The following is a 26096-nucleotide window of genomic DNA, read 5'->3' as shown; positions in this document are numbered from 1 at the left end:
GGCCTTATAGGGCCCTCGATGTCATTTGGTATGGCCCTTAGAGCTTTTTTTCTGCTAGCCTCATTTGGCTAGCAGGGTGCCCAGAATAGCCCCCTGCAGCCAGAATCTATGCAGCAGTGCCGCCTGGAGCATCCTTAGGACGCATCAGACGGTCACACCGCTGCCCTTATAGCTCTCCCCGGAGCATCCTCAGGATGCTACGGGCATTGCTGTAATCACTAGCGATTGTGACCCCCGCCCCATGTGACATCACACTGAGGGGGCATGGCCTGCACCAGGCCCGCAAATAATGTTACATATATCAAAATGGACCTCGGCAGAAAAAAGGTTCCCCACCCCTGGCCTAAAGTATAATTGGGGCAAGTCTCTGTTTTGCCACCTCCTGAGGGGCTTCCGCGGTTTGTTTAACCCCAGCCTGCCTTATCAGAAAGCTGTGTAACGCATTATCCGCAATACCCCGTCCCTTGTAACCATACATCTTACGACGAGTGTGGATGGCATTCGGTTTATAATGGCGCCGTGGTATAATGAGATACGTGAGCCCTCTGCTGGGAATCCGAGTGACGGGCGTAGAGCAGCCTTTATCTTCCGAGCACCCGCATGATGTGTTAGAGGCCTGATGTCGTCCTTGTGGCTTAATGCTATTTATGTGCAGAGGATTCAGTAGAATCGCTTATTCTTTACTTGTGTATGTTATTTTCAGCCACCATCAACGTTTACATGGAGACCACTCAATATCCCCGTTCAGTGTCTCGCGTACTGGAAGGCTACGTGCTCAGGGTGGAACAAATCACAGCTACAGATGTGGAGATGCAGGATCTGGAGCCAACGACGAATTAATTAGGAGAAGATTATGCAGATTGCGCAGGATGACAAACGTGCACTTGGCTCGCTCTCCGTGTTATGATAAACCGCTTCCAAACGCGGAGTCTGTGATTTTAAGTTTTATTTTAAATGAATGCCAGCAAATCCTCCAGCAATGCATCTTACCGAGCAGCCATTTAGTGTCATTATCTGCCTGCGTAACGGCACATATAACGACACCAGCGATGGCGGAACAGACCCCTCCCCGTCAAGGGCTGACTGTTGATATGTCCCTTTTGGAGGAAAGCGATCTATACATTTATTCTAATTGTTTCTTTCGGGCTAGATAGCTGTGACCAGTATGAGAACTAAAAGAGGGTGGATGTGCCCGCTAGCCATTGTTGGCGTAGGTTAGCGTTACTGCCTCGCAGTCCTAAGCTCATGAGTTAAATTCCTGACCAAGACACTGTGTGTGTAGAGTTTGTATGTTTTTCCCGTGCTTGCCTAGGATTCCACCAAGTACTCTAGTTTCTTCTCACACTCCAAAAACATACTGGTAGGGTAACTGGTTGCTGCCGAAAAAATGTATGTGATTGTGCATGTTCATGTAGTAGGGATGGGGGGCGATTCAGTCAGCGCGGTATTGCTTCGCCCCAGGCAGGAGCTCCCGGAGATATTCAATTGACCGCGCTGTTAAGTACGACTACAGGATTTCTGCTCGCTGAAATCGGACTTAAGTGCCGTCCGAGATGCTGTTTTCAAGCTTAGTGCATCGCTAACAGCCTCTCGACCGGCACTTTAGTTGGAGAATGCCGGTTAGCGCGACTATTAAGGCACGATAACCGTCATTCTCCGACTTAATTGGTTCTAGTCGGACTTAACAGCGCGGTCAATTGAATAGCTCCGGGAACTCCTTCCCGGGGCTTTTCAGCATTGCGCTGAATTGATTGTAATTTCCTCTGAGGCATGGACTGAGGTGAATGACTAAATATTCTCTGTACGGCGCTGTATGTGTGCGCTATATAAATATTCTCTGTACGGCGCTGTATGTGTGCGCTATATAAATATTCTCTGTACGGCGCTGTATGTGTGCGCTATATAAATATTCTCTGTACGGCGCTGTATGTGTGCCCTATGTAAATATTCTCTGTATGGCGCTGTCTGTGTGGGCTATATAAATATTCTCTGTACAGCGCTGTCTGTGTGCGCTATATAAATATTCTCTGTACGGCGCTGTCTGTGTGCGCTATATAAATATTCTCTGTACGGCGCTGTATGTGTCCCTATATAAATATTCTCTGTACGGCGCTGTATGTGTGCGCTATGTAAATATTCTCTGTACAGCGCTGTCTGTGTGCGCTATATAAATATTCTCTGTACGGCGCTGTATGTGTGAGCTATATAAATATTCTCTGTACGGCGCTGTATGTGTGCGCTATATAAATATTCTCTGTACGGCGCTGTATGTGTGCGCTATATAAACCTTAATAAGTAATATAGATGTAAGTGTAGTAGACGTTTCTGGTGACTGCTCTAGCTAAACATCATGTTATCGTATAGCAGTTTATATAGCCGTCTTGTATAACAAGGTCATCTTAAACCATTGTTGGTTCCCTGTTATTATATGTTTGCCATGAGCACTGTGGAGGGGGATTATAATGGCATCTCCCCGGATTGTCGCACAGCCCGGGCAGGATTACCGCACAGACAAAGCCCCTATTGATCACTTCCTATTTTCTCCTCGGATTGCTCATTTGTCTCTGAGTTCTTTTTGTGAATTGCGCCGCTCTGTACACAATGATACCAGTCCTTTTTATTATATATCGGCTCACATTTCCCCAGTTCCCCCGCCGTACTGGTGAGTTCTGATTGAGAAACATCCCAGTGCGGTTACCCCATATCATGTGGCGAGGGGGGGGGGGGGGGGAACTGAGGGGATTTCCATTTTTTCTTTTTTTCTTTTTGAAGATCAGCAGAAAATGGGAAGTGCTGATAATAATGTAACCCCGCCTGGAGAATGGATGTTATTACTGTTATACAAGAGAACAATTGTGTTTACTGCCCCATAAATTTCGGATTTGAATTGAAAGATCTACAGTAAAAAGGCAGAGACCACGTCACTATAGACGCCAGATGTTAGACAGTCAAAAGGCCGACACACTAGGAGGACTGCGGAAGGTTACATTGCCCCTTGGACGGTCCGGGCAGCTCTGCAGTGGCTCTACTGGTGGCAGAGTACTGTGCCAGGCACCCTGCAAGCCACGTACCAGGTCCTCCCCTAAGGCCCAGCCTCGTGGCACCGCTCGTACACCCCTAGTTATGTACTGCACCATGGTTTGTCCATGCTTTATCAGTTATCCAATTGATGGGTTCATCAAATCCCTATTGTCTGCTTATTATCCTTTGCAGAGGTTCAGAGGGGGCCTGATGATGCCATGGTAGGGGGGGTGTATACCATTTACCAGATTACAGTCCCATGAGGCCAAATGTACAAGCACACTGGTAGAAAAGCCTCACAAAGAAATGGTTATCCCGTGCCAATCCGTTAGACTTTGTGATGATTGATATGTTTCTCCACCCAGTTATTCAGTGTTTATAATAATTTAGTCTTTCTACTTCAGGGTCCATAGGGTATCCACAGGATACCTTGGGGTATAGGTGTGACGTCAGTCGCTGGGCACCATAGAGTTAAGCTTTTCAGCCTCCCAGGATGCACTAGGGTCCCCCTCCTATACCCCGCCCCCGAGCCAAGGCACCTCAGTTTAGTTTGGTGCCCGGCCGGCGTCGGGTGCACCTGTCGGAGTGGGGGCTAGAAGAGCCCCTGAAGCTTTTTTCAGTGCAGCTGTGGCTGCACATCTGGATGTACAGCATGGACAGTCAGTCCTGACGTCCATGCTGTCTTCCCTACACCCCCGCCGGTACCAGAACGCCGGTACCGATCCGGGGATGCTGGTGAGCATCTGGGGTCACAGCTAGCGGTGACCCCAGATGTTCCAGACCATGGCCGGATCCAAGGGGGACAAAGGTAAGCAGCGGGGTCCCGCGGTGGGTCCCCGCTGGTCACATGGTCCTAAGTCCCCAGGCAGGGGGCTCCCTGGGGACTGGCTGCAGCGTGGAGCCAGGCGACCAACCTGCGCTTTCCACTACCCCCTGGGACAGCGGACCGCAGCAGAGCGGTAGCGCTGCGGCGTCCCTGGGGTTAAATGCATGCCAGGGGAGCGCGCCTTCCCTGTCTCACAGCCGGCGCCTCCCCCGCTGCACACAGCCCTCTCTGCATGCTGCCGACTGGTCCTGTGGCAGCGCTCCTCCCCCAGGCCAGCCTCCTCTCTGCTCCTCGGCGGCCATCTTCTCCAGAACGCATGGTGAACGCTGCTGGAAGCGCTGGACGGAAGCATCGTGGTCTGGGTCCCCCCGCATACCTCTCCTCCGCTGTGGCTCAGGTCTGTGTATGCAGCGCTGTGTCCTACCAGGCCCTGTGTCTGTGTAGTTGAGTGATCAGCGCTGTTAGTGCAGGAATTGTTATTTCTCTGCTTTGTATGTGACTGTGCTAGCGCTGCCTGTAACTTTTCTTCTCTAAACTGTCAGCTTTATTACTGTCCCTGTTCTTTCTGCTAAAGCCCTTGCGGTGCGGTGCTGCAGGGTGGTCTCTCGCCTATTTAATACTTAATTGGTGAGAGAGGTCACATATGTGGTGCCATCATGTCTGAAAGTGATTTTCCCCTCCGGCTACAGTGTACCACGTGCAAAGTACCGTTAGCGGAGGGGGAGGGTAGCGCGGAGGGCCTTTGCCGGCAGTGTTTGTCCATGGCGCGGCCTATTACGGTTACAGCACCGGTACAGGAGCCGCCCTGGGCTTGTTTCGCTCAGGCGCTAACAGCTTTAGTGGACCAGTTAGCTCCGCAGCCCGTGTTTACTCCGATGGGTTTGTCCCAGCAGTCTGTGGTGTCGTCACCCATGCAGGGGTTCCCACGACAATTGGTGGTACCCCACAGTCTCCCTATTTCCCCGCTCCCGGGTTCTCAGGAGCCAGCGTGGGTTAACTCCCTGACGAGTTCTGTACAGCACTTGTCGGATGTGTTGCAAGGGGAGTCTGTGATGCGGCCTCATAAAAGGCCGGTGGCGTCTCTGTCCGCTCCTTATGAGGATGACGAAGGGATGTCTGATGATGGGGAGATTCTGGATCCTTACGATCAGGAACCTCTCCATACTAAGGACGCTGATGCTAAGTCCAAAGTATATATTCCTGGACTTATTCGGGCGGTCCGCACAGCCTTGGTGATTGAGGACGAAGTTCCCCCAGCGGCTAAATCTAAGTATGCCTTTTTCAAAGATGTGAAGGGTGATGCCACAGTCTTTCCTCTTTCGGGTCAGTTGGTGGACCATTTAGAGGAGGCGTGGAAACAACCTGGCAAAAGTTACCAGCCGCAGAGACGCCTGGCGGTGGCTTATCCGTTCGCGGATAATTATTTTGCTAAGTGGGAATCCCCTCCACAGGTGGATTCTCACGTGACCCGTCTTGTCCGTAGTGCCACATTGCCGATGCCATCCATGTCCTCCCTTAAGGATGCTACGGACCGCAAGGTAGAAATCTGCCTGAACGCTTACAGGACGCTTACCTGCATGTCCCTATTCTTTTGCTTATTCCCTTGCAGGGGGGGCAGCACGGCCGGCTATGGCCATTTGCTGGGTTGCCAGAGCGATGGAGCGCTGGGCGGATTCATTAGAGGCTTCTTTTGAATCCGACTGTCCGGCCGAACAGGCGGAGTTGATTGGCAATCTCCGTGATTCGGCCACCTACATCAACGAGGCGGCTCTAGACATTAGTACTCTGGTGTCTAGAATTTCTTCAGCAGCGGTAGCTGCTCGTCGCACCTTGTGGCTGCGATCCTGGAATGCGGACGCAGATTCCAAGAAAGGTCTGGAAGCGTTGCCGTTTACCGGAGAAGTTCTCTTCGGTCCGGATCTGGATAAGATTGTGGCCACGCTGGCGGCAGCCAAATCTGCTTGTCTCCCGTCGGCCGCTGCTCCTTCTGGTTCTGGACCATCGTCCTTTCGGTCATCTAGGGCCCAGGGCATGCCCAAACCACAGTCGTTTCCTCGACGGGCTGGCCCTAAGAAATCGGTCAAGCCCCGGAAGCAGGCATGGAGTACCAGACGTCCGGCCCCCAAGCCAGATGACAAGCCTGCGGCCTGACGGTCCGGGCCTCCCTTTGGGGGGATCCCAGGGTGGGAGGCCGCCTGCTACAGTTCGCCCAGTGTTGGTCGACCACTACGACAGACACTTGGGTTCTGGAGGTGGTTTCCCACGGATACGCCCTCTCCTTCCGGCACAGACCCCCGGCTCGCTTCTTCACCACGGGTCTACCATCAGACCGGAACAAGGCTACGGAGCTGCGGAAGGTATTGCACACTATGCTCCAGGCTGGAGTTATAGTGCCTGTTCCATTCTCCCAGAGGGGCCAGGGTTTCTATTCAAATCTATTTTTGGTACAGAAACCCAATGGGTCATATCGTCCGATTCTCAACCTCAAAGCACTCAAGTCTTTGCGGGTCCCGAAGTTTCGGATGGAGACCCTACGGTCCATCATTCTGGCGCTGGAACCTGGGGACTACATGGTGTCATTGGACATACAGGACGCTTACCTGCATGTCCCTATTCTTTTGCGCATCAACAGTTCCTCAGGTTTGCAATCCGCAGCGACCACTTCCAGTTTCGGGCGTTACCTTTTGGCCTGGCAACAGCACCACGTGTTTTCACCAAGGTGATGGCGGTCATGGCGGCTTCTCTGCGGCTGCAGGGAGTCCGCATGTTGCCGTATTTGGACGACCTGTTATTGGTGGCAGGATCTCCAGAGCTCCTGTTACGCCACTTGGACCTGACCATTGCACTGCTGCAACGGCACGGCTGGCTAATCAACTGGCAGAAGTCCACTCTAATCCCGTCTCGGAGGATTCTGCATCTTGGAGCCTTATTGGACTCGGGACAGCAAAGGATCTTCGTGACGGAGGACAAGATCTCTGCTTTACAGTCAAGGGTGCGCAGTTGCCTGCACAGCCGCCGGGTGTCCTTACACTCGGCGATGAGGTTACTGGGCTCCATGGTGTCGGTGTTCGACATGGTGGAATACGCCCAGTTTCACTCCAGACCTCTGCAGCACCTGATCCTGTCCAAGTGGAACGGGCTGCCTCAGTCTCTGAAGTCCCAGACGATTGTGTTCACCCCGGAGGTTCGCCTGTCCCTTGCGTGGTGGTTACAGACGACCCACCTCAACAAGGGACGTCCGTTCTGGGTTCCAAATTGGGTCCTGTTGACAACGGACGCCAGTCTTCGGGGCTGGGGAGCAGTTTCGGGTCCACACTTGTTCCAGGGCAGGTGGACGCCGACAGAAGCGGAGCTTCCAATAAATATCTTGGAACTCCGTGCGGTCTTCAATGCTCTCCAGCAGGCACAGCGGTTTCTCCAGGGTCGCCCGGTGCAGGTCCAGTCGGACAACGCTACCACCGTGGCCTACATAAACAGGCAAGGAGGAACTCGCAGTCGAGCGGCTCTCGTAGAGGTCTCTCAGATCCTGGTTTGGGCGGAGCGCAATCTTCCGGCCATATCAGCGGTCTTCATCCCGGGAGTGCTAAATTGGGAGGCGGACTTTCTAAGTCGCCAGGACGTTCATCCGGGGGAATGGTCCCTGCACCCGGACGTTTTTCAACTACTGGTGGACAGGTGGGGTCTTCCAGAAATCGACCTCATGGCGTCCCGGTACAACAACAAGTTGCCGGTGTACGGGTCTCGCACAAGAGACGAAGGGGCGTCTCTGGTGGATGCTCTGTCCGTCTGGTGGACGTTCCGGTTCGCATACCTGTTCCCTCCGGTCTCCCTTCTTCCACGGGTAATCCGGAAATTCAAACAGGAAGGAGGGACGCTCCTGTTGATAGCTCCCGCGTGGCCCAGACGGCACTGGTTCTCAGACCTTCGGGGTCTGTCCGTGGACAGTCCTCTGCGGTTGCCGCTACGACCGGACCTTCTATCTCAGGGTCCTTGCCTTCACCCGGACCTGACTCGGCTGTCTTTGACGGCGTGGCTGTTGAGACGGCCATGCTGAGGTCCCGGGGGTTTTCCAGCTCTGTGGTGCGTACCATGTTACGAGCTCGGAAACCGTCTTCCGCGAGGATATACCATCGCGTGTGGCATACGTTCTTCCAGTGGTGTCGACCGAGAGGTTATGCACCGCGGGAGTTTCGTCTGTCTCGGATTCTCGCCTTCCTGCAAGCGGGACTAGATCATGGGCTTCGCCTTGCTTCTTTGAAGGTACAGGTTTCGGCCCTATCTGTCTGGTTTCACCGTAGGATTGCTACAATCCCGGATGTGCGCACCTTTATGCAGGAGGTTCTCCGCATTCAGCCGCCCTTTGTTCCACCTGTGGCGCCTTGGGATTTAGCTGTGGTCCTGAGGGCTCTCCAAGGACCGCCGTTTGAACCACTGGGCTCAGTGGATCTTAAATGGCTAACAGCTAAGACTGTTTTCCTTCTGGCCATTGCTTCGGCCAGACGTGTTTCTGAGTTAGGGGCTCTTTCTTGTAGACCCCCTTTCTTGGTTTTTCATGGGAACAGGGCAGTGCTCCGCACTCGGCACGAGTTTCTTCCCAAAGTTGTTTCCCAGTTTCATGTTAACGAGGAAATAGTTGTTCCGGCCTTTAACTCACCGGGTCTTTCCGTGGGTGAGGCCTCTTTGGATGTTGTGCGGGCCTTAAGGACTTGTGTTGACCGCACTTCTTCGTTTAGGAAGTCGGACGCTTTGTTTGTCCTCTATGGCTTCCGTAAAAAGGGTTGGCCTGCTTCAAAGCAAAAATTTTGGCAGCCTGGATCCGTATGGCTATTTCTGAAGCTTATCTTCATGAAGGCCTACCGGTCCCTCCTTCTCTGAAGGCTCATTCCACTAGGTCTGTGGGTCCTTCGTGGGCAGCTCGACGTGGTGCCTCGGCAGTTCAGATCTGCAAGGCTGCTACGTGGTCCTCTGTCCATACCTTCGTGAGGTATTACAGGTTTGACACCTTCGCCTCTCAGGATGCTTCCTTCGGGCGGCGGATTCTCCTTTCTGCACAGGAGCGTCCCCACCCTTAAAGGATACTGCTTTGGGACTTCCCCAAGGTATCCTGTGGATACCCTATGGACCCTGAAGTAGAAAATATGAGATATGGTAAGAACTTACCCTTGTTATCTCTATTTCTACGAAGTCCATAGGGTTCCACAGGACTCCCGCCCTGTCGCACCTGTGCTGCAGATGGGCTTTGCTCTGGTCACCGGTTTTCCGTCTCCCTCTGGTGAGAATGTGATTCTTGTATGTGTCCAGATCTTTTTTCTCTCTCTTCCTTCTCCTCCTCCGGCCTATGGCTTGATAACTAACTGAGGTGCCTTGGCTCGGGGGCGGGGTGTAGGAGGGGGACCCTAGTGCATCCTGGGAGGCTGAAAAGCTTAACTCTATGGTGCCCAGCGACTGACGTCACACCTATACCCCAAGGTATCCTGTGGAACCCTATGGACTTCGTAGAAATAGAGATAACAAGGGTAAGTTCTTACCATATCTCATATTTTTTCTGCCCCCTGGGTGCTACCACGCGCTCCAATGTACAGTGTAAAGGGAATAAAGTAATCTTGCATTTGTGGTGCTCTATTGAGGAAATATCCTTTTTTTTTTTTTTTTTTTATGTATGCAGATTAAAATGTAAAGTCTTTATTATTCACCACAAAATATGAAGAATTTCTACCTGTAGGAAACAGTAATTAGGGCGAAATATTGGCTTAAAATCTAAAGATTATACGAACTAAAGTTTTTTGTCATGGGAACCAGCTGTCACTTTTTTTTTTTAATTATATATATATATAATCTGTTGCCGTCCTGTATTTCCATGAAGAGTTGTCATTTGTAATATTTGTGTGCTTAGATTGTACCTATGGGGTAATGACCTTCTTTCATATTACAGTTCTTTATCCGTGAAGTAATAAATTGCCAAATGCATTTCCTCTAAGAGTGAGGTTTAATAATCTCGCTATCTAGATAAGTGGTGTACTCATGCCCTCTTAAGCACGAATACATAGTCTTTGTGCCTTTTGCCCTTTTGCGCCGTCTGGTGCGAGACCCCTGGAGCAATTCTGGGACTGCGCGCGTTCCTCAGCTGTGCTGGTTTTTCCTTCGCTTCAACTTTACATCTAGGTTCACGCTTCATACCTAATTCAGGGATTTACGCAATACCGATATTTATGCAGTTTGCGCAAATTCTAGCCATTGCACATGCGCGAAAGCAGCAGTCGGTTTACGCTCGCACAGAGGATTCGCTGGCAAGGTGAGTGACAGGTAGTCAGTGTTTGGGGAGGTAACGGGGGAGGGCTAGGTAAACGCAGGCGTGTCGGGACGTTAAATGGCGTCTCACAGGCGTGCATAAATTAGTAATTGCGATTTCCTTCGCAGCATGAGAGCTCTGCGTGTCAGGAGACGCGTAGTGTTTGAGACAGGTCAGACCTCACTCAGAAGCTGCGGAATCTGGCCCTTGGCGTACCCGGTTGTTAGGATTAGTGTGTTGGTGCGGCTAAGTAGCAAAGTCTGTGGTGCGTTAAACGGGGGCATATATTTAGCATGATCTGAGGCTAGGCGTATGTGGACATATCTGTATATACAATATATATAGAACGTCATTTCATAATGTGTTTCTGTTTATAGTACATTGGGAGTCTGGACGTGCCGAGACCCAACAGCCGGGTGGAAATTGTGGCGGCAATGAGAAGAATCCGGGTAAGAATAGTGTTATTTTTGTTGTTATGGATTGATTGTATTTCGGCAATTTGTGGCTGTACAGAGAAGTGCCGCAGACAAGGCACAAACCTGCGATTAGGAGGTGACCGCGACACACAGCAGAGACTGTCATTGTTTAATGGGGATCATCGGTATGAATGACCGCCGGACCCATGTCCGGCGCTTCAAATCCCGACGCCGGAAGACCGGCAGCAGTGGAGATCCCGACAGTTAAAAAAGGTAAGTATAACTAACCCTGTTCCCCCCCCCCCCCTCTAGTGCCTAAACCTCCCCGTAAGTGCCTGAACCTAACACCCCCTGTCCCCGCAGCCGAAACCGAAGTCCCTCGTGGAGATAGAACTCACCAGGGATTACTGAGGATAAATTAATTTTCCTGTCTCAGATGTGCAGTTATACAAGGTGACAGCGGTCTGTGAATCTGTTCAGTATTTATTCTGATAAATGTTAGTTCCCTAAAGAAATGTTACCATGAAATGTCACTGTCAGTGTCTTTATTGACCACTTTTCAGTAATTGTTTTTGAATTTTTTTTTTTTTTTTATCGTTCAGGAAACATTTTTTTGTTTTAGTTTTGCCCTAAAACATAAACTTCAAAAATGTAATCGCTTATGTCTGTTGTCCGTCCTCCACCCATTGGCGTTAAATAGCATGCTGTTGTATTTTCATCTAAAAATAAGATTGACGGGATGGTTTTAGTGGAGACCCCGTTGGATTATGGGATATAGACAAAAACAATGATCCTCTAGGTAAGGTAACCCGTGCAGGCACCGTGGCATTTACATAGAAGCTAGGGAAAGCCCTGCAACATTTGTCTAATAATAACTGCATTAGAAAGGTGGAACAGGAAAATAAAACCGACTTAAGGTGAGAGCTCTGGAACCTTGGCATGGTAAACGTGGTGAGCCGCGCTCCAGTGCTGGGCTATGTACAGATTGCCTGCTGGCAGCCCGTGCGTTCCCTCGGTCAGGACGGGCGCTGGCTGTGGCAATCGTATATATGGGAATCTTGATTTCGTCTCCAATCATTTTCTCTTAAGCTTTCTGAAATATCTCCTAATCCACGGAAGGCTATAAAACTGGCACATAATACCCGTTGTGTAATGTAATCACTGAGGAGGAAAAATAATTGCTATTGCTGTATATTTTGCATTGTTGTTGTGCAGAAGGAACGGGTATCCCGCTGCTGTATAGATTGGGCATTGTTATCCCACTGCTGTATAGATTGGGTATTGTTATCCCACTGCTGTATAGATTGGGTATTGTTATCCCGCTGCTGTATAGATTGGGCATTGTTATCCCGCTGCTGTATAGATTGGGTATTGTTATCCCGCTGCTGTAAAGATTGGGCATTGTTGATGGGCAGAAGGGACCGTTATCCCGCTGCTGTAAAGATTGGGGATTGTTGATGGGCAGAAGGGACTGTTATCCCGCTGCTGTATAGATTGAGCATTGTTGATGGGCAGAAGGGACCGTTATACCGCTGCTGTATAGATTGAGCATTGTTGATGGGCAGAAGGGACCGTTATCCCGCTGCTGTATAGATTGGGCATTTTGATGGGCAGAAGGGAACGATCCCACTGCTGTATAGATTGGGCATTGTTGATGGGCAGAAGGGACCGTTATCCCGCTGCTATATATATTGGGCATTGTTGTTGGGCAGAAGGGACTGTTATCCCGCTGCTGTATAGATTGGGCATTTTGATGGGCAGAAGGGAACGATCCCACTGCTGTATAGATTGGGCATTGTTGATGGACAGAAGGGACTGTTATCCCGCTGCTGTATAGATTGGGCATTGTTGATGGGCAGAAGGGACTGGTAGCCAGTTGCTTTTCCTGCGTATGTCGGTATACACCACAATAACAGGTTAGTTGTACACAGCTGTTTCCCCTGCGCTCCAGTTACATTAAGTCTAAATTGTGTTCGCTGCTTGATGAATGAAGTACTGCAAATAGGGATAACTGAGCCCTATGTAGGTCAGGCTGGCAGTATGCAGTACACTATGTGCTACTGTGTTTCATATATGTCCAGTATCAACAAGTGTGTACTGTTGTCATTTCCTTCCTAAGGCTCAGTGCTATGAGCGGAGCGTGACCTCCTAGTGAGCCCTACTTATTTGTAATTTATTTTAAATAGGTAATCTCCGGAGTAATGGCTGACAAACTCCCGGTGACTCTTCTGGATGGCGATGTCAGCATGAACCCTTTTATACATCCCTTTATAGGCTAGGGCTGTATCAAAACTGACCAGTGTGAACCTGAACATACAAACGCCACACAGATGGGGCCCTGAATTGGAATCTGAACCATGACTCCAGCACTGAGGCTTCAGTATTAACCACTGTGCTGAATTGTATCCTCTGTAAATGTATAAATAGCCCCCTGAAGGCGAGGCCTGTGTCTTGCATCCATGTGCTGCTGGCCCTGTGACATGCCTGGCTTTCATTGCTGCTGTCTGATATAATCCTCTTCCTCGGTATTCGTGTCCTACCCCCCCCCCCATATCCTAATTTTATATTTGATTGAACTAAACTGCAGCCTCCAGGGTTCTATTCATTCCTGAGGTTCAGCTAAATCTTTAATTCTGTGTTACACCTCCTTGAGCAGTGTACTCTGCCGTCAGCCATTCCCTGTGTACTGTATCTCCTATATCACTGAGAGGCCTGGAACATGGCATCGTGGTCACTGAGAGGCCTGGAACATGGCATCGTGGTCACTGAGAGGTCTGGAACATGGCATCGTGGTCACTGAGAGGCCTGGAACATGGCATCGTGGTCACTGAGAGGCCTGGAACATGGCATCGTGGTCACTGAGAGGCCTGGAACATGGCATCGTGGTCACTGAGAGGCCTGGAACATGGCATCGTGGTCACTGAAGTCTGCTTGCAGTAAACGCAGAATTGCAGAGCATGAGGGAATGTACAGGTTCTCCCTCTCTGACGGCTATGAGTACGCTGGTCACATCTTATCCATGTCCTTTCATACTTTCTGTTCATTCCTGGCCACAAGCCTAGCAGTGCCATGCTTCCCCCTTCCTGCCTCCCTCTAATGATCCCATGCTCCCCCCTTCCTGCCTCCCTCTAATGATGCCATGTTCCCCCCTTCCTGCCTCCCTCTAATGATGCCATGCTCCCCCCTTCCTGCCTCCCTCTAATGATGCCATGCTCCCCCCTTCCTGCCTCCCTCTAATGATGCCATGCTCCCCCCTTCCTGCCTCCCTGTAATGATGCCATGCTCCCCCCTTCCTGCCTCCCTCTAATGATGCCATGTCCAACTCTAACTCTAGGGATACCATGCCCCCCCACCCATATCTTTCTCTTACTATCTATGCCATGCCCCCATCCATATCTACATAGTGTGGGGTTATAGATCATTGCATCGGGGCACAGAGTTGGCACAGTCAGTTCCACAGCCAGGGTGCAGGTATTTATGACCCTTGTCTTGCAGTGCCAGGTTACATTCTGCTGCAAGCTGTTATGGGGTGACATCACCAACCACCGATTCCAGTGCCACTGGGCGGATGTCGTCCTGGGTGCCCTCTATTCTATCCTGTGGTTTGCTGTGAGCAGACCCCATTAGCCTGGTCTGTGACCAGAGTGGAGTTTGTGTCTCCAGCACACGTTGGTGCAGCTGCAGAGCGGCTAAGTGACCGTGCGTGGCGATACGAGGGCAGAGGGAAACGCATTATTGCTGTCGGCTGCAGAGCGGCTAAGTGACCGTGCGTGGCGATAGGAGGGCAGAGGGAAACTCGTTATTGCTGTCGGCTGCAGAGCGGCTAAGTGACCGTGCGTGGCGATACGAGGGCAGAGGGAAACGCGTTATTGCTGTCGGCTACAGAGCGGCTAAGTGACCGTGCGTGGCGATACGAGGGCAGAGGGAAACGCGTTATTGCTATCGGCTGCAGAGCGGCTAAGTGACCGTGCGTGGCGATACGAGGGCAGAGGGAAAGGCGTTATTGCTATCGGCTGCAGTTGGCTGAGCTGAAGTATGAAGCCAGACCTGACACTATAATGGAGTACCGGCCGGCTTTCCGCCCTCATGCATATGTCTGCACACAAAGCTCTGTCCTCAATCATTCTGACACCGCTGTAATGATTAATATCCATATAGATGGTCTTCTGCGCTGCTCACATTTCGGGTGGTGTATATGCATGGGTGTGTTCTAGCACCACAGATGGATGTAACCATATAGACTTTCAGAGTCGCTAAGAGCAAACGGAGCGTCCCAGGAATGCGTAACACAGTGCGTCACTGAGCGGAGTAACTGACCTGTTTGTAGTACGTCTAACGTGTTATCTGTCCCATTCGCCTGCTAAGAGCGGACACATTTATATAGCTGCTCAGAAAACGAAGCACTCCAACAATCTGTCTATATATCAGTCCGCACCAGTGACCTACATCCTGTTTGGGTTTGTTATCTGGCGTAATTCCTCATGATCCTCTTTACTCCACAAGAAAAATGTATGCTTTGGGATATGAGGGGTTCCTGCCCTGCTATGCTCTGGGATATGAGGGGTTCCTGCCCTGCTATGCTCTGGGAAATGAGGGGTTCCTGCCCTGCTATGCTCTGGGAAATGAGGGGTTCCTGCCCTGCTGTGCTGCTATGCTCTGGGATATGAGGGGTTCCTGCCCTGCCGTGCTGCTATGCTCTGGAGGACGAGGTTCCTTCCCCGCCTTACAAGGTGGATCCTGAATGGAGTGTTGCTGTGTGGCTCAGTGGTGTCAGGAAGCCGGTCCATGCTCCGGTCTGTAGAGATCAGAGTGGATCCATGTTGTAGGATTCTCGCTATGACCGTGTACAGGAGAAGGGAGCATGTTCCACGTGACACTTTACGCCAGTGACCATAGTGCTATATAGGGCAGCGCTACCCTCTTCCATCATCGTTATCATTACCATCCGCTATGTCATCATCAACCTCCCAGATGTGTTGTTTTTGTTTTTTTGTGTTTATAATCTATCCAGTTTAGAAACTCAACTTTTATCACCATTCCAGAAACGCGCTACTCTGCTGTGTCCTATGGTCAGACCCTGTGCTGTCTTGATTGCCTCGTCAGTCGCCTCACGCCTTGCTAATGAGAGACTATTATCCAGTCCTGTTTCCAAAAATACAATTCCTCCGCCGGCCAGCCAGCCAGAACCCCCCCCCCCCCCCCCGGCGTTGTGCAGTCACGTGCCCTCTTCCCTCCTGTTATTCACTTGGCATCATGGCATTCGTTTTTCAATTAAGGAAATATAATCTGCGCAAACCCATATTGATGAGTGATAATTAGAATGGAAATGGGTATTGATCGGCGCTGTGGTGATGTTCACGCAGGCATAGCCAGCTAATTTACTTCCTATCACTTTATATGACATGACCACAGAAATAGACCCGAGATCAACAGAAGCGAAATGGGATTTAAATTGCAAGTGGTGAAAACTGTTGAGCGCTACGTATTGTGGTCGTCCTTAATGTCTCTTCTAATATTTCAGAGCATTGTATTGATATTATGTGTAACGGCGTCAGCTAAGTGCAGGCAGTACATTATGTCATTCACATACACACGTAATACATACGGTATATCCACATAGATACTTTATTTACAGCAATGTGCAGATCTGCTGCAGAGGTAGTGCTGGGATTTTCAAACCCCTTCCTGCAGATACAGCTTCTCCCACCATCCCGCTATCCTGCAATGAGAGTTGTAGTACATGAAGTCTGGTGCGACAGACCCTTCCCTATTTGCTTTTTCATTTAATCCTGGGCTGAGCTCCTCTGACGTCTGTCCTCCCTCATTAAATGGCAAATGGTGGCTAATGTCCCTTTCTGCTCCTTGTACAAGGCCAGGAACAGAGGAGGCAATTTTGGAATCATGTTTTTATGAATTGAACCCCTGGGTATGTCTTTCTTCCTTTAAGAAATATTAAAATGAACTCATTAAGATGCTCTGACTGGACGGCGCTGACCTTTCACAAGTGGGAGCTGTCTGTGCAGACTTACTCTGTATTTATACTGTGACCGTTTCTCCTGGGATTAGGCCGATATCAAGGAGACTGGAGTCTGTTCAGCAGCTACACTGGTAATTCTAATCCCTATAGCTTTATTTCCTGGAAAGACACAAAAGCAGATGTGTACTTTAATACATTGTTACAAAATATTAAATTATACAAACATAATTGCAGGGAAGATTTTTTTAAGTTTTGTCTTTTCTATATTATTAAACAGAGATTGTGACATCATCTATAAAGTGTCTCATTATTTTGTGCTGCTGGGGACCCTGCTCCTCCCACTATATAACTGTCTGTGGCTTCCTGCTGCCTCCATTCCCTTCCTCACATCATGTCACTGCCCCTGTCACATGCAGCCCTGTCCTCACTAACACAACACTCATATCCTGATATACTCTGTGCTGCTGGGAACCCTGTTCCTCCCACTATATAACTCTGTCTGTGGCTTCCTGCTGCCTCCATCCCCCTCCTCACATCATGTCACTGCCCCTGTCACATGCAGCCCTGTCCTCACTGACACATCACTCATCTCCTGATATACTCTGTGCTGCTGGGAACCCTGTTCCTCCCACTATATAACTCTGTCTGTGGCTTCCTGCTGCCTCCATCCCCCTCCTCACATCATGTCACTGCCCCTGTCACATGCAGCCCTGTCCTCACTAATACATCACTCATCTCCTGATATACTCTGTGCTGCTGGGGACACTGCTCCTCCCACTATATAACTCTGTCTGTGGCTTCCTGCTGCCTCCATTCCCCTCCTCACATCCTGTCACTGCCCCTGTCACATGCAGCCCTGTCCTCACTAACACATCACTCATCTCCTGATATACTCTGTGCTGCTGGGATCCCTGTTCCTCCCACTATATAACTCTCAGTCTGTGGCTTCCTGCTGCCAACATTCCCTCACTTTTTTTCATCTGACTGTTAATTTTCAGTGCAATACATTGGGTATTATCAGATTGCAATATGGGTTGAGTTTTAGTAACAGGGTTTTCCTGCTTCCCAAGGAGGCATTACACCCGGATTTGTTTGCTGCCATACAAAGAACAGAAGTAGTGCTGTACGGTATGAATTGTTACAGCTGTTTTGTATTAAAGTTATTTTTGAACTGTTCCTGTCACTGAAGTTTTTGAGTTAAGATTAAGAGTGGAAATGTCTGACGCTGGCAGATTTGTTATGTCCGTTATGAGTGGAACCTTGCCGCCGTGTAGTTTAGGCGACTGTCAGCATCTCGGGATCCCTGTCCCCTGTAATTGGCTCTGAGTGCTGTGATGTCGCAGTAGCAGCTGTCAGCCTGCTCCGTCTTCATGCACAGTCCCTACATTATACAGGAAAACCCTGAACGTAATGGGTTTCATGTGTCCGGCTATCGGCGAAGATGTCTGCAGAGCCCGTGTCAGTCTGCCCCATTAATGAGAGGACTTTGTCAGAAGTAAATGCGGTTTCTAAATGTCACAAAAAAGTTCTACTATAAAACGCAGCAGCGTCAAAAAAGTGTCTTGTGTAGAGGGCAGCGCAGCTTCCAACCCAATTAGAGGCTGGAGGCTCCATTCTGGCATCAGGGAGGGCAATGAGATGACCGGGGACTCTCATTAACGGCTGTCCAGAGGAGACGTTACTGACGCTGCCACGGGGACTTAATATTCCCTGGGCCTCTGTCTTACAGGAGCTGTAACATCAGTAGTTTTAATGCAAAATATTTCTGGCTTTACGCCGTGTTGGTGCTTGCACACGAAGGAATCCACCATTTTGTAGTCTGAAACCGTTTGCCCGTGACCGTAACTTCTCCATGCGCTTGGACCTGTTTGATGCTGTGCCACAACGTCCACCATGTTTTTGCGACACACCATGGTTTAAAATGTAATAATCAATACTCTTCCTTAATTGGGTATGAATATGAACAGGGAATAATCATGGCTAGATTTAGTTTTTAGGTTGTTGTTGTTTTGTATTTCTTGTGTAGTTTATTATCACTGTGGCATTATGTCAGCTAGACATCTCTCTATGGCGCGTCTAATCAATTGTCCTGACGCTGGCTGGAAATTGCGGAGCTTGGAACTAGTGACTTCTCCGAGGTACGAGGCACGGCAATCCTAGGAAAGGCCTCGTGTCTCAGTGGTGTCTGTTTCCCAGTGATTGTGTCTGCTGCATTTTGCATAGAACCAGTTTAGTACATTATCCAAACCAACAATTCATGATCGGTCTAATGGGTGGTGGTTATTCTAAATTGTGGTGGGGTGGTTAGTTCGATTCCTCACACAGACTCTAGTCCGTGTGGAGTTTGTGTGCTCTCCCCATGTTTGCGTGCGTTTCCTCGGGGTGCTCCCGTTTTCTCACACGATCCCAAAAACATACCGAAACGTGCCCCTAATGTATGTGACTGTGCGTGTGATCGGGGATATTGAATGTAAGCTCCCATAGGGCAGGGACTGATGTGCTAAGGGTTACTAAATCATAGTTTAATACTAGTTTCAATGAATGGAGCCCTATGGATATTGTTGGCGTTGGTACGATGCAGGTCACAGGGCAGTATGATTTGTGTGGTCCCGAACACCCCCCTCCCTTATATTGCACCGATAAAGAAGTGAAAGGTCTTCAGTCACCGAATGCCAGGAATTTCATGTTGGACAGTTTTCTTGCCAGTTCCCCGTCACCGTAGTCAGGGTTTCCACGGATACAGCGATCTTCACAGCGCTCGGTAAATTCCCCCCCTGCTTGTCAAAACACCAGACGTTATTTTGTAGTCCTGATAGCTTGAGAATAATTATTATCCTGGCATTCAGAATATTGAAAGCCTCTGTCTGTCTCTAATCCCGCTCTCGCCTGTTTGCCGGAGACGTTCTCGTTCTTTCCAAAATCCTAATCCTGTCATTAAATTTCATATTCGAATCGGAAGGTTTCAGCAAAAATCGCCACAGTACCCTTATAGTACATAATCTTTTTGTGTGTGTATATTGTATAATTAGACTGACTTTAGGTGTGCTTTACCACTACTTATCAATCTTCAGGCACAACCTGTCCTAAATGGCAGATTTATGTCGCTGTAGTATCGCTTCTGTTTCCCCAACAGGTTACCCGTATCCACACCAGGCAACACAATCTAAAAATAAATCCAAATGGTGGGCGCCACATGGTGCATTAAATAGGTTAAACCCCTTTTTTACACTTCGCTACGAGTATAACCATAGCATATCACAGAAGTAACATGGGATATCTGCTGGGGCAGTTTTCAAGAAAGTCTAAAACGATCAGCTTCCATATGTGCACAGGCCAAGGACCTGCACGTTTCACCATCAAGGATTTTGTCAGGACTGTATGTATGTGAGGGTTGTGTATGGCGAGGGAGGAGACTGGCAAATGTGTCCTAACACCTAACAGTGCCTGGTTGATGGAGCCTAGGTGCGTGAGCGGCTTTATTGGAGTCTATGATGCTTTTATTTTTTTCTTCTCCGAGACGTTATTAAAAATAAGAATAATTTTAGAAGTATTCTCACTGAAACAACATTTTATAGATGTGCCCTGCTCACATGCACCTGTCATTTGTATCTACTCAAGAAACTGACTGGAGAGAGGTTTTTGTGAAACTCCTCACAGTGCTCTGATAATCCCATAACTAGCTCCACGGCTCCTCACAGTGCACGGATGATCCCATAACTAGCTCCACGGCTCCTCACAGTGCACGGATGATCCCATAACTAGCTCCACGGCTCCTCACAGTGCACGGATGATCCCATAACTAGCTCCACGGCTCCTCACAGTGCACGGATGATCCCATAACTATCTCCACGGCTCCTCACAGTGCACGGATGATCCCATAACTAGCTCCACGGCTCCTCACAGTGCACGGATGATCCCACAACTAGCTCCACGGCTCCTCACAGTGCACGGATGATCCCACAACTAGCTCCACGGCTCCTCACAGTGCACGGATGATCCCACGACTAGCTCCACGGCTCCTCACAGTGCAGGGATGATCCCATAATTAGCTCCCCGGCTCCTCACAGTGCAGGGATGATCCCATAATTAGCTCCACGGCTCCTCACAGTGTGCACGGATGATCCCATAACTAGCTCCACTGCTCCTCACAGTGCATGGATGATCCCATAACTAGCTCCAGGGCTCCTCACAGTGCACGGATGATCCCACAACTAGCTCCACGGCTCCTCACAGTGCACGGATGATCCCACAACTAGCTCCACGGCTCCTCACAGTGCACGGATGATCCCATAACTAGCTCCACGGCTCCTCACAGTGCACGGATGATCCCACAACTAGCTCCACGGCTCCTCACAGTGCACGGATGATACCACAACTAGCTCCACGGCTCCTCACAGTGCACGGATGATCCCACGACTAGCTCCACGGCTCCTCACAGTGCACGGATGATCCCACGACTAGCTCCACGGCTCCTCACAGTGCAGGGATGATCCCATAATTAGCTCCCCGGCTCCTCACAGTGCACGGATGATCCCATAACTAGCTCCACGGCTCCTCACAGTGTGCACGGATGATCCCATAACTAGCTCCACTGCTCCTCACAGTGCATGGATGATCCCATAACTAGCTCCAGGGCTCCTCACAGTGCACGGATGATCCCACAACTAGCTCCACGGCTCCTCACAGTGCACGGATGATCCCACAACTAGCTCCACGGCTCCTCACAGTGCACGGATGATCCCATAACTAGCTCCACGGCTCCTCACAGTGCACGGATGATCCCATAACTAGCTCCACGGCTCCTCACAGTGCACGGATGATCCCATAACTAGCTCCACGGCTCCTCACAGTGCACGGATGATCCCATAACTAGCTCCACGGCTCCTCACAGTGCACGGATGATCCCATAACTAGCTCCACGGCTCCTCACAGTGCACGGATGATCCCATAACTAGCTCCACGGCTCCTCACAGTGCACGGATGATCCCATAACTAGCTCCACGGCTCCTCACAGTGCACGGATGATCCCATAACTAGCTCCACGGCTCCTCACAGTGCACGGATGATCCCATAACTAGCTCCACGGCTCCTCACAGTGCACGGATGATCCCATAACTAGCTCCACGGCTCCTCACAGTGCACGGATGATCCCATAACTAGCTCCACGGCTCCTCACAGTGCACGGATGATCCCATAACTAGCTCCACGGTTCCTCACAGTGCACGGATGATCCCATAACTACCCCCACGGCTCCTCACAGTGCACGGATGATCCCACAACTAGCTCCACGGCTCCTCACAGTGCACGGATGATCCCACAACTAGCTCCACGGCTCCTCACAGTGCACGGATGATCCCATAACTACCCCCACGGCTCCTCACAGTGCACGGATGATCCCACAACTAGCTCCACGGCTCCTCACAGTGCACGGATGATCCCACAACTAGCTCCACGGCTCCTCACACTGCATGGATGATCCCATAACTACCCCCACGGCTCCTCACAGTGCACGGATGATCCCATAACTCGCCGTACAGTCCTTAGTGCACGAATGATCTCTGTAATCGTCCTTCCATTGTGTGGCATAGGTGGCAGGATGTGCTGCATTACTAATCTATGACAAGCTGCTGGTGGGATTTCAGCAACGTGATGAATAATTAGTCTATTTGTCAATCTTCCGTCCTGGGAAACGGAGCCCAGACATTGCATCAGGTTTCTGAAGATCATTGCGTCAGAGCCACAATACATAGATGACAAACCTGTCTTGTAACTGTTACAATTTCCTTGGCAGAATATTTTCTTTTTCCTCTGCAGTAGAAATTGTAAATGGGTTCTGACATTCTGTTGTTGCTATATTGAGACTGAAATGAAAAAGACTGTGATTGACAGGCGGAGCAGGACAGTAACCGCTCACATCTCTTATGGAGGCCATAACTTTTCATGTATATCCCTTTTCAAATCCAATATAAATGACCTTTGGATATATATTATATTGTTTCTCTTTGTTCGGGATCCAGCTAAGGATTGATTTCTCCACTTTGCTTGAAAGCCATCAATATTCATGGTGTTCCCCTTGCTTCTGAAGCATCAGCCTGGGGAGAGGGGAGGGAGTGTGTGTTCAGTTTTAGGATGCGCGGTTGGTGTCTGTCTGTATCCCTGGTCTGCCGAGCTCAAAGTACGTTCAGCACCTGTTGGGCCTGATTCAGAAGAGAATGCAGACGCCGCTGCGACTTTTGGCAGACGCACATCCGAATGTGCAAAGACTGAGACGCCCACTGGGGGAGTGTCTGTATACGCTGTAATACCGCCTAGTGCGATCCTTGCACCAGTTGCAGATTCTACGTCTGAGTATCGCCTCAGCTGTGAAGAATGTGGTGTCTGGGTGCGCCTCCTGTAACACGCCCATAAGATGGGACCCTCTCTGTGCGTCTATTTAGTCATCGCCCAGCGCACGTTTCCCATGCATTAGCGCCTTTGTGCGTACACTCTGTAATCCATGCGCCGCTTGGGTTTTTAAGGTTTTTTTTTTTTTGCAGTAGCAAAATGGCGCTCAACTCCGTGAATATTCTGCATTGTGTGCGACTCTGAACAAGGCCCCTCGTCTCTCATCTCACGAGCAGGGCCCTCTGCCTCACTCTCTCTTGTTTGTTCCTGTCTTGTTCATGCAGTAATGTATGTGTAAGCTGTGATCTGTCCTGCTAATTGTTCCCATGCCTTTGTTATCCTGTTTATCCTGTGTCCATCCATGTTCCCTGTTCTCACCATTGTCTTTTGTTTGCCTGATTTGTTATTTACTTTTATTAACTTGTAGCTGTTTGTTCATAATATAATAATGTGTGTGTTTGTATCGCTGTATGTTTGTGTGTGCCTATTTAGTAAAGTGCAGTGATTAAAGCTGATTATTACCACTTACCGCTACAATTTATCAATATAGTATCACAATAGGTCCAAGGTGATAGCCGCGTGTGTGCTCCGATTAGGGTAATAAAACTGTGTGTGTGTGTGTTACCGGCAGACCACGGCAAAATGTGTCGGCAGTGTCTCCTTGCTAGAGAGCGGAAAGCGCTATCTCTAGTGAGAGCAGAGATAATAAAAGGGGCGCTATGTGTATGTAATTGTGATGGGGGATAGATACAAACAGGGAGATTAATTTAGCATTGTGGGGATGTGGCTCCTGGGTTAAGTGCTCCGAGCTATATGATTGCTCCCACAATAAGACTGCAAATAACGGATTTCTCCTGAGGTTGGGAGCAGAAATCCGCTGTAAATGGAGCTACGGGACTAGGCGTGAGCCTGACACGTGCAGTGACTGCATTACGCTTGCACTTAACCTGGGAGATGCGCTGTACAAATGTCTGGCGCAGAACAGGCCGTAGATTAGCTCCGGACACTTAAACGCGGGAGCTACATCCCTGCGATGCTGGTTGAATCGTCCCCAATAGAAGCCGTCTTTTGGTCAGCGACTAGTATTTGTCACGTTTCAATGGGGAAATTTCTATGTGTATGTTTCTAGCGCTGGATGCGCGCATGTACCGCGGAATAAAGTGGACTGAAGGCTTTATTGAACTCACACAGGGTAGTGCAAGATGTAGCAGGTTTAAAGCAGGTTAATAAGCAGGTAAACACTGGGTTATAGCCGGTAACTCTCAGTAGTGATGTCCATGGATCAGTGAAGTGCTGCAGAAGGGGGAAACCCTGGGAAATAGCCGGTTCTGACACCTGGGATTGACTTGATGCTCTGGCACGGAAGGCTCCGTGGTGCTGCTTTATATTAGTAAGTCACAGGTGCAGCCAGGGAGCGGGAAGTATAATCACACAATAAATATAATTTCGGTATGTCTGACTCCCTACATCCTAGTGCCGTTACCTCGCCGTTCTGGCTGAGTGTCCTAGGAGGGAGGAATCAATGTTCTCTCAGTGTACTGATGAAGTCTGAGTCTCATTTCAAAGCTAATATTAGTACAGTGTGTACTGTGTGAGCACTGGGATGTGTTTGTAGAGAGATGTCCCTGTTTTTTTTTTACCCTTTCTCAGAACAGTGTGCAGATGACGTCTGCATTGTTTGTCCTTTGTGATTATTGAAAATTCAGGGTAGAGAAAAGGAGAGTTCTTTAATAAATATTAATAGCTCTGTTATTATTTTGCTGTTCCTTATACTCCTTTTTATACTGTACTGGAGAACTAAAACACTGATCACTTTGTATGAAACTATACGAATGTATCATCCTTTTGGGGGCTTGGCTGTCTGATAATGCTCTGGTCCATAGAAGGGGGGGGCACACAACGACTCTGCTTTTCAGCCACGTCTTTATATCATCATGCAGATTTTTCTGTGTTTGCGCCTTGATTTTGTTGCTCTCTGGATACCACAGAATACAATGTACATTGCAGGAGGAAACGCAATTGCTTCCTCGGATTATACAGTATAGGTAGAGGCCCCTTATTACGTCTGGGAGCCTGATGATGAGCAGCGCGCGCTCAGAGCGGAAACAAGTATTATGAGGAGGACGCAGCGCTATTTGCGATGATAGTTTTTGTTTGCTAGTGAATAGCTCCCTGACCTATATGCAGGTTCCTATCTGTACTGTTACTTCGCTGCAGCCAAGGTTTGTATTACACGTTCCTCTCCATCTTATCTATCCTCTGATTGGCCGCGGCTATAGGTGTGTTATTAAAGGGTATACAAAGGCTTTGTGATATTCTATAAAGGACAGGGAGTGCTGGCTTTATTCTCCGCACTTTACATGGAGGATTTACCTTCGCCTTCCTGAGAGACTGACTCCTCACCTACTGCCGCAGATAAATCTGCCATACATCTTCTCTGTGAAGGGCCCATTACTAGAGGCTGGAGTACCCCAGCTGTCTGCAGCTGCCGCCGCGACAGTAACAGCCTCGTCCTGGCAGCAGAGATCAGTCTGCGTCCCCCCCCCCCCCTCCCCCCGGGCTCTTAACCAGGGACCCATGTGATGTGGCTGCCGTATGGAGCTGATAATGGCAGCATTAGACAAACTGATGAGCACCAGGCCTACAAATCCCTCCAGCTTGTAGATGGTTGTTCTGTGCTATAGGGACACCTGTCCATTATGTGCCGCCTGGAGCTGTATAGGGCAATGTAGCCGTTATATCTCATAGTGATGCAGGGCGTACTGCCAGCGTAGGAATCTGACTGATGGATCTCGCCACATTCCCCAACATTCTAAGCTCAATAATGCACCAAGTATGGATACATTGTATATACACACAGCCCTGTGGTCATGAGTTCCAATGCTAATGAAGTTTGTATGTTCTACATGTGTACCTTTTTAGTGTGTATATATATTTGTGCGTGCATGTGATGGGGAATATAGATTGTAAGCTCCACTGGGATCAGGGGCTGATGTGACTGGTCAAATATTCTCTGTAAAGCGCTGCGGCTTATGTATGCACCATATACACAGATCAGTTATAGTGCCAAAACCACCTACCTAATATTGTGTAGGTCCTGCATCGAGGTATGGACTCCGCAAGACCTCTGAAGGTGTCCTGTGGTATCTGGCACCAAGATGTTAGTATCAGTAAGTCCTGTGA

The 26096-nt window shown here is 49.5% G+C and overlaps 1 protein-coding gene across 1 annotated transcript in view; it reads left to right on the top strand.

The window, feature by feature from the left end:
• Positions 1 to 26096, top strand: part of LOC148481393 (carboxyl-terminal PDZ ligand of neuronal nitric oxide synthase protein-like) — a 121714-nt gene that overhangs the window by 21386 nt on the left and 74232 nt on the right. Inside the window, exon 2 of the mRNA XM_088453571.1 lies at positions 10514 to 10585. Within this exon, the coding sequence (XP_088309697.1) occupies positions 10514 to 10585 (72 nt within the window). The remainder of the gene's footprint in view (positions 1 to 10513; positions 10586 to 26096) is intronic.

Source organism: Taudactylus pleione, unplaced genomic scaffold (genome assembly GCF_031769625.1).
Source record: "Taudactylus pleione unplaced genomic scaffold, aTauple2 ptg000583l, whole genome shotgun sequence".
NCBI lineage: Eukaryota > Metazoa > Chordata > Amphibia > Anura > Myobatrachidae > Taudactylus > Taudactylus pleione.
This window is presented reverse-complemented; position numbering and strand designations above follow the sequence as displayed.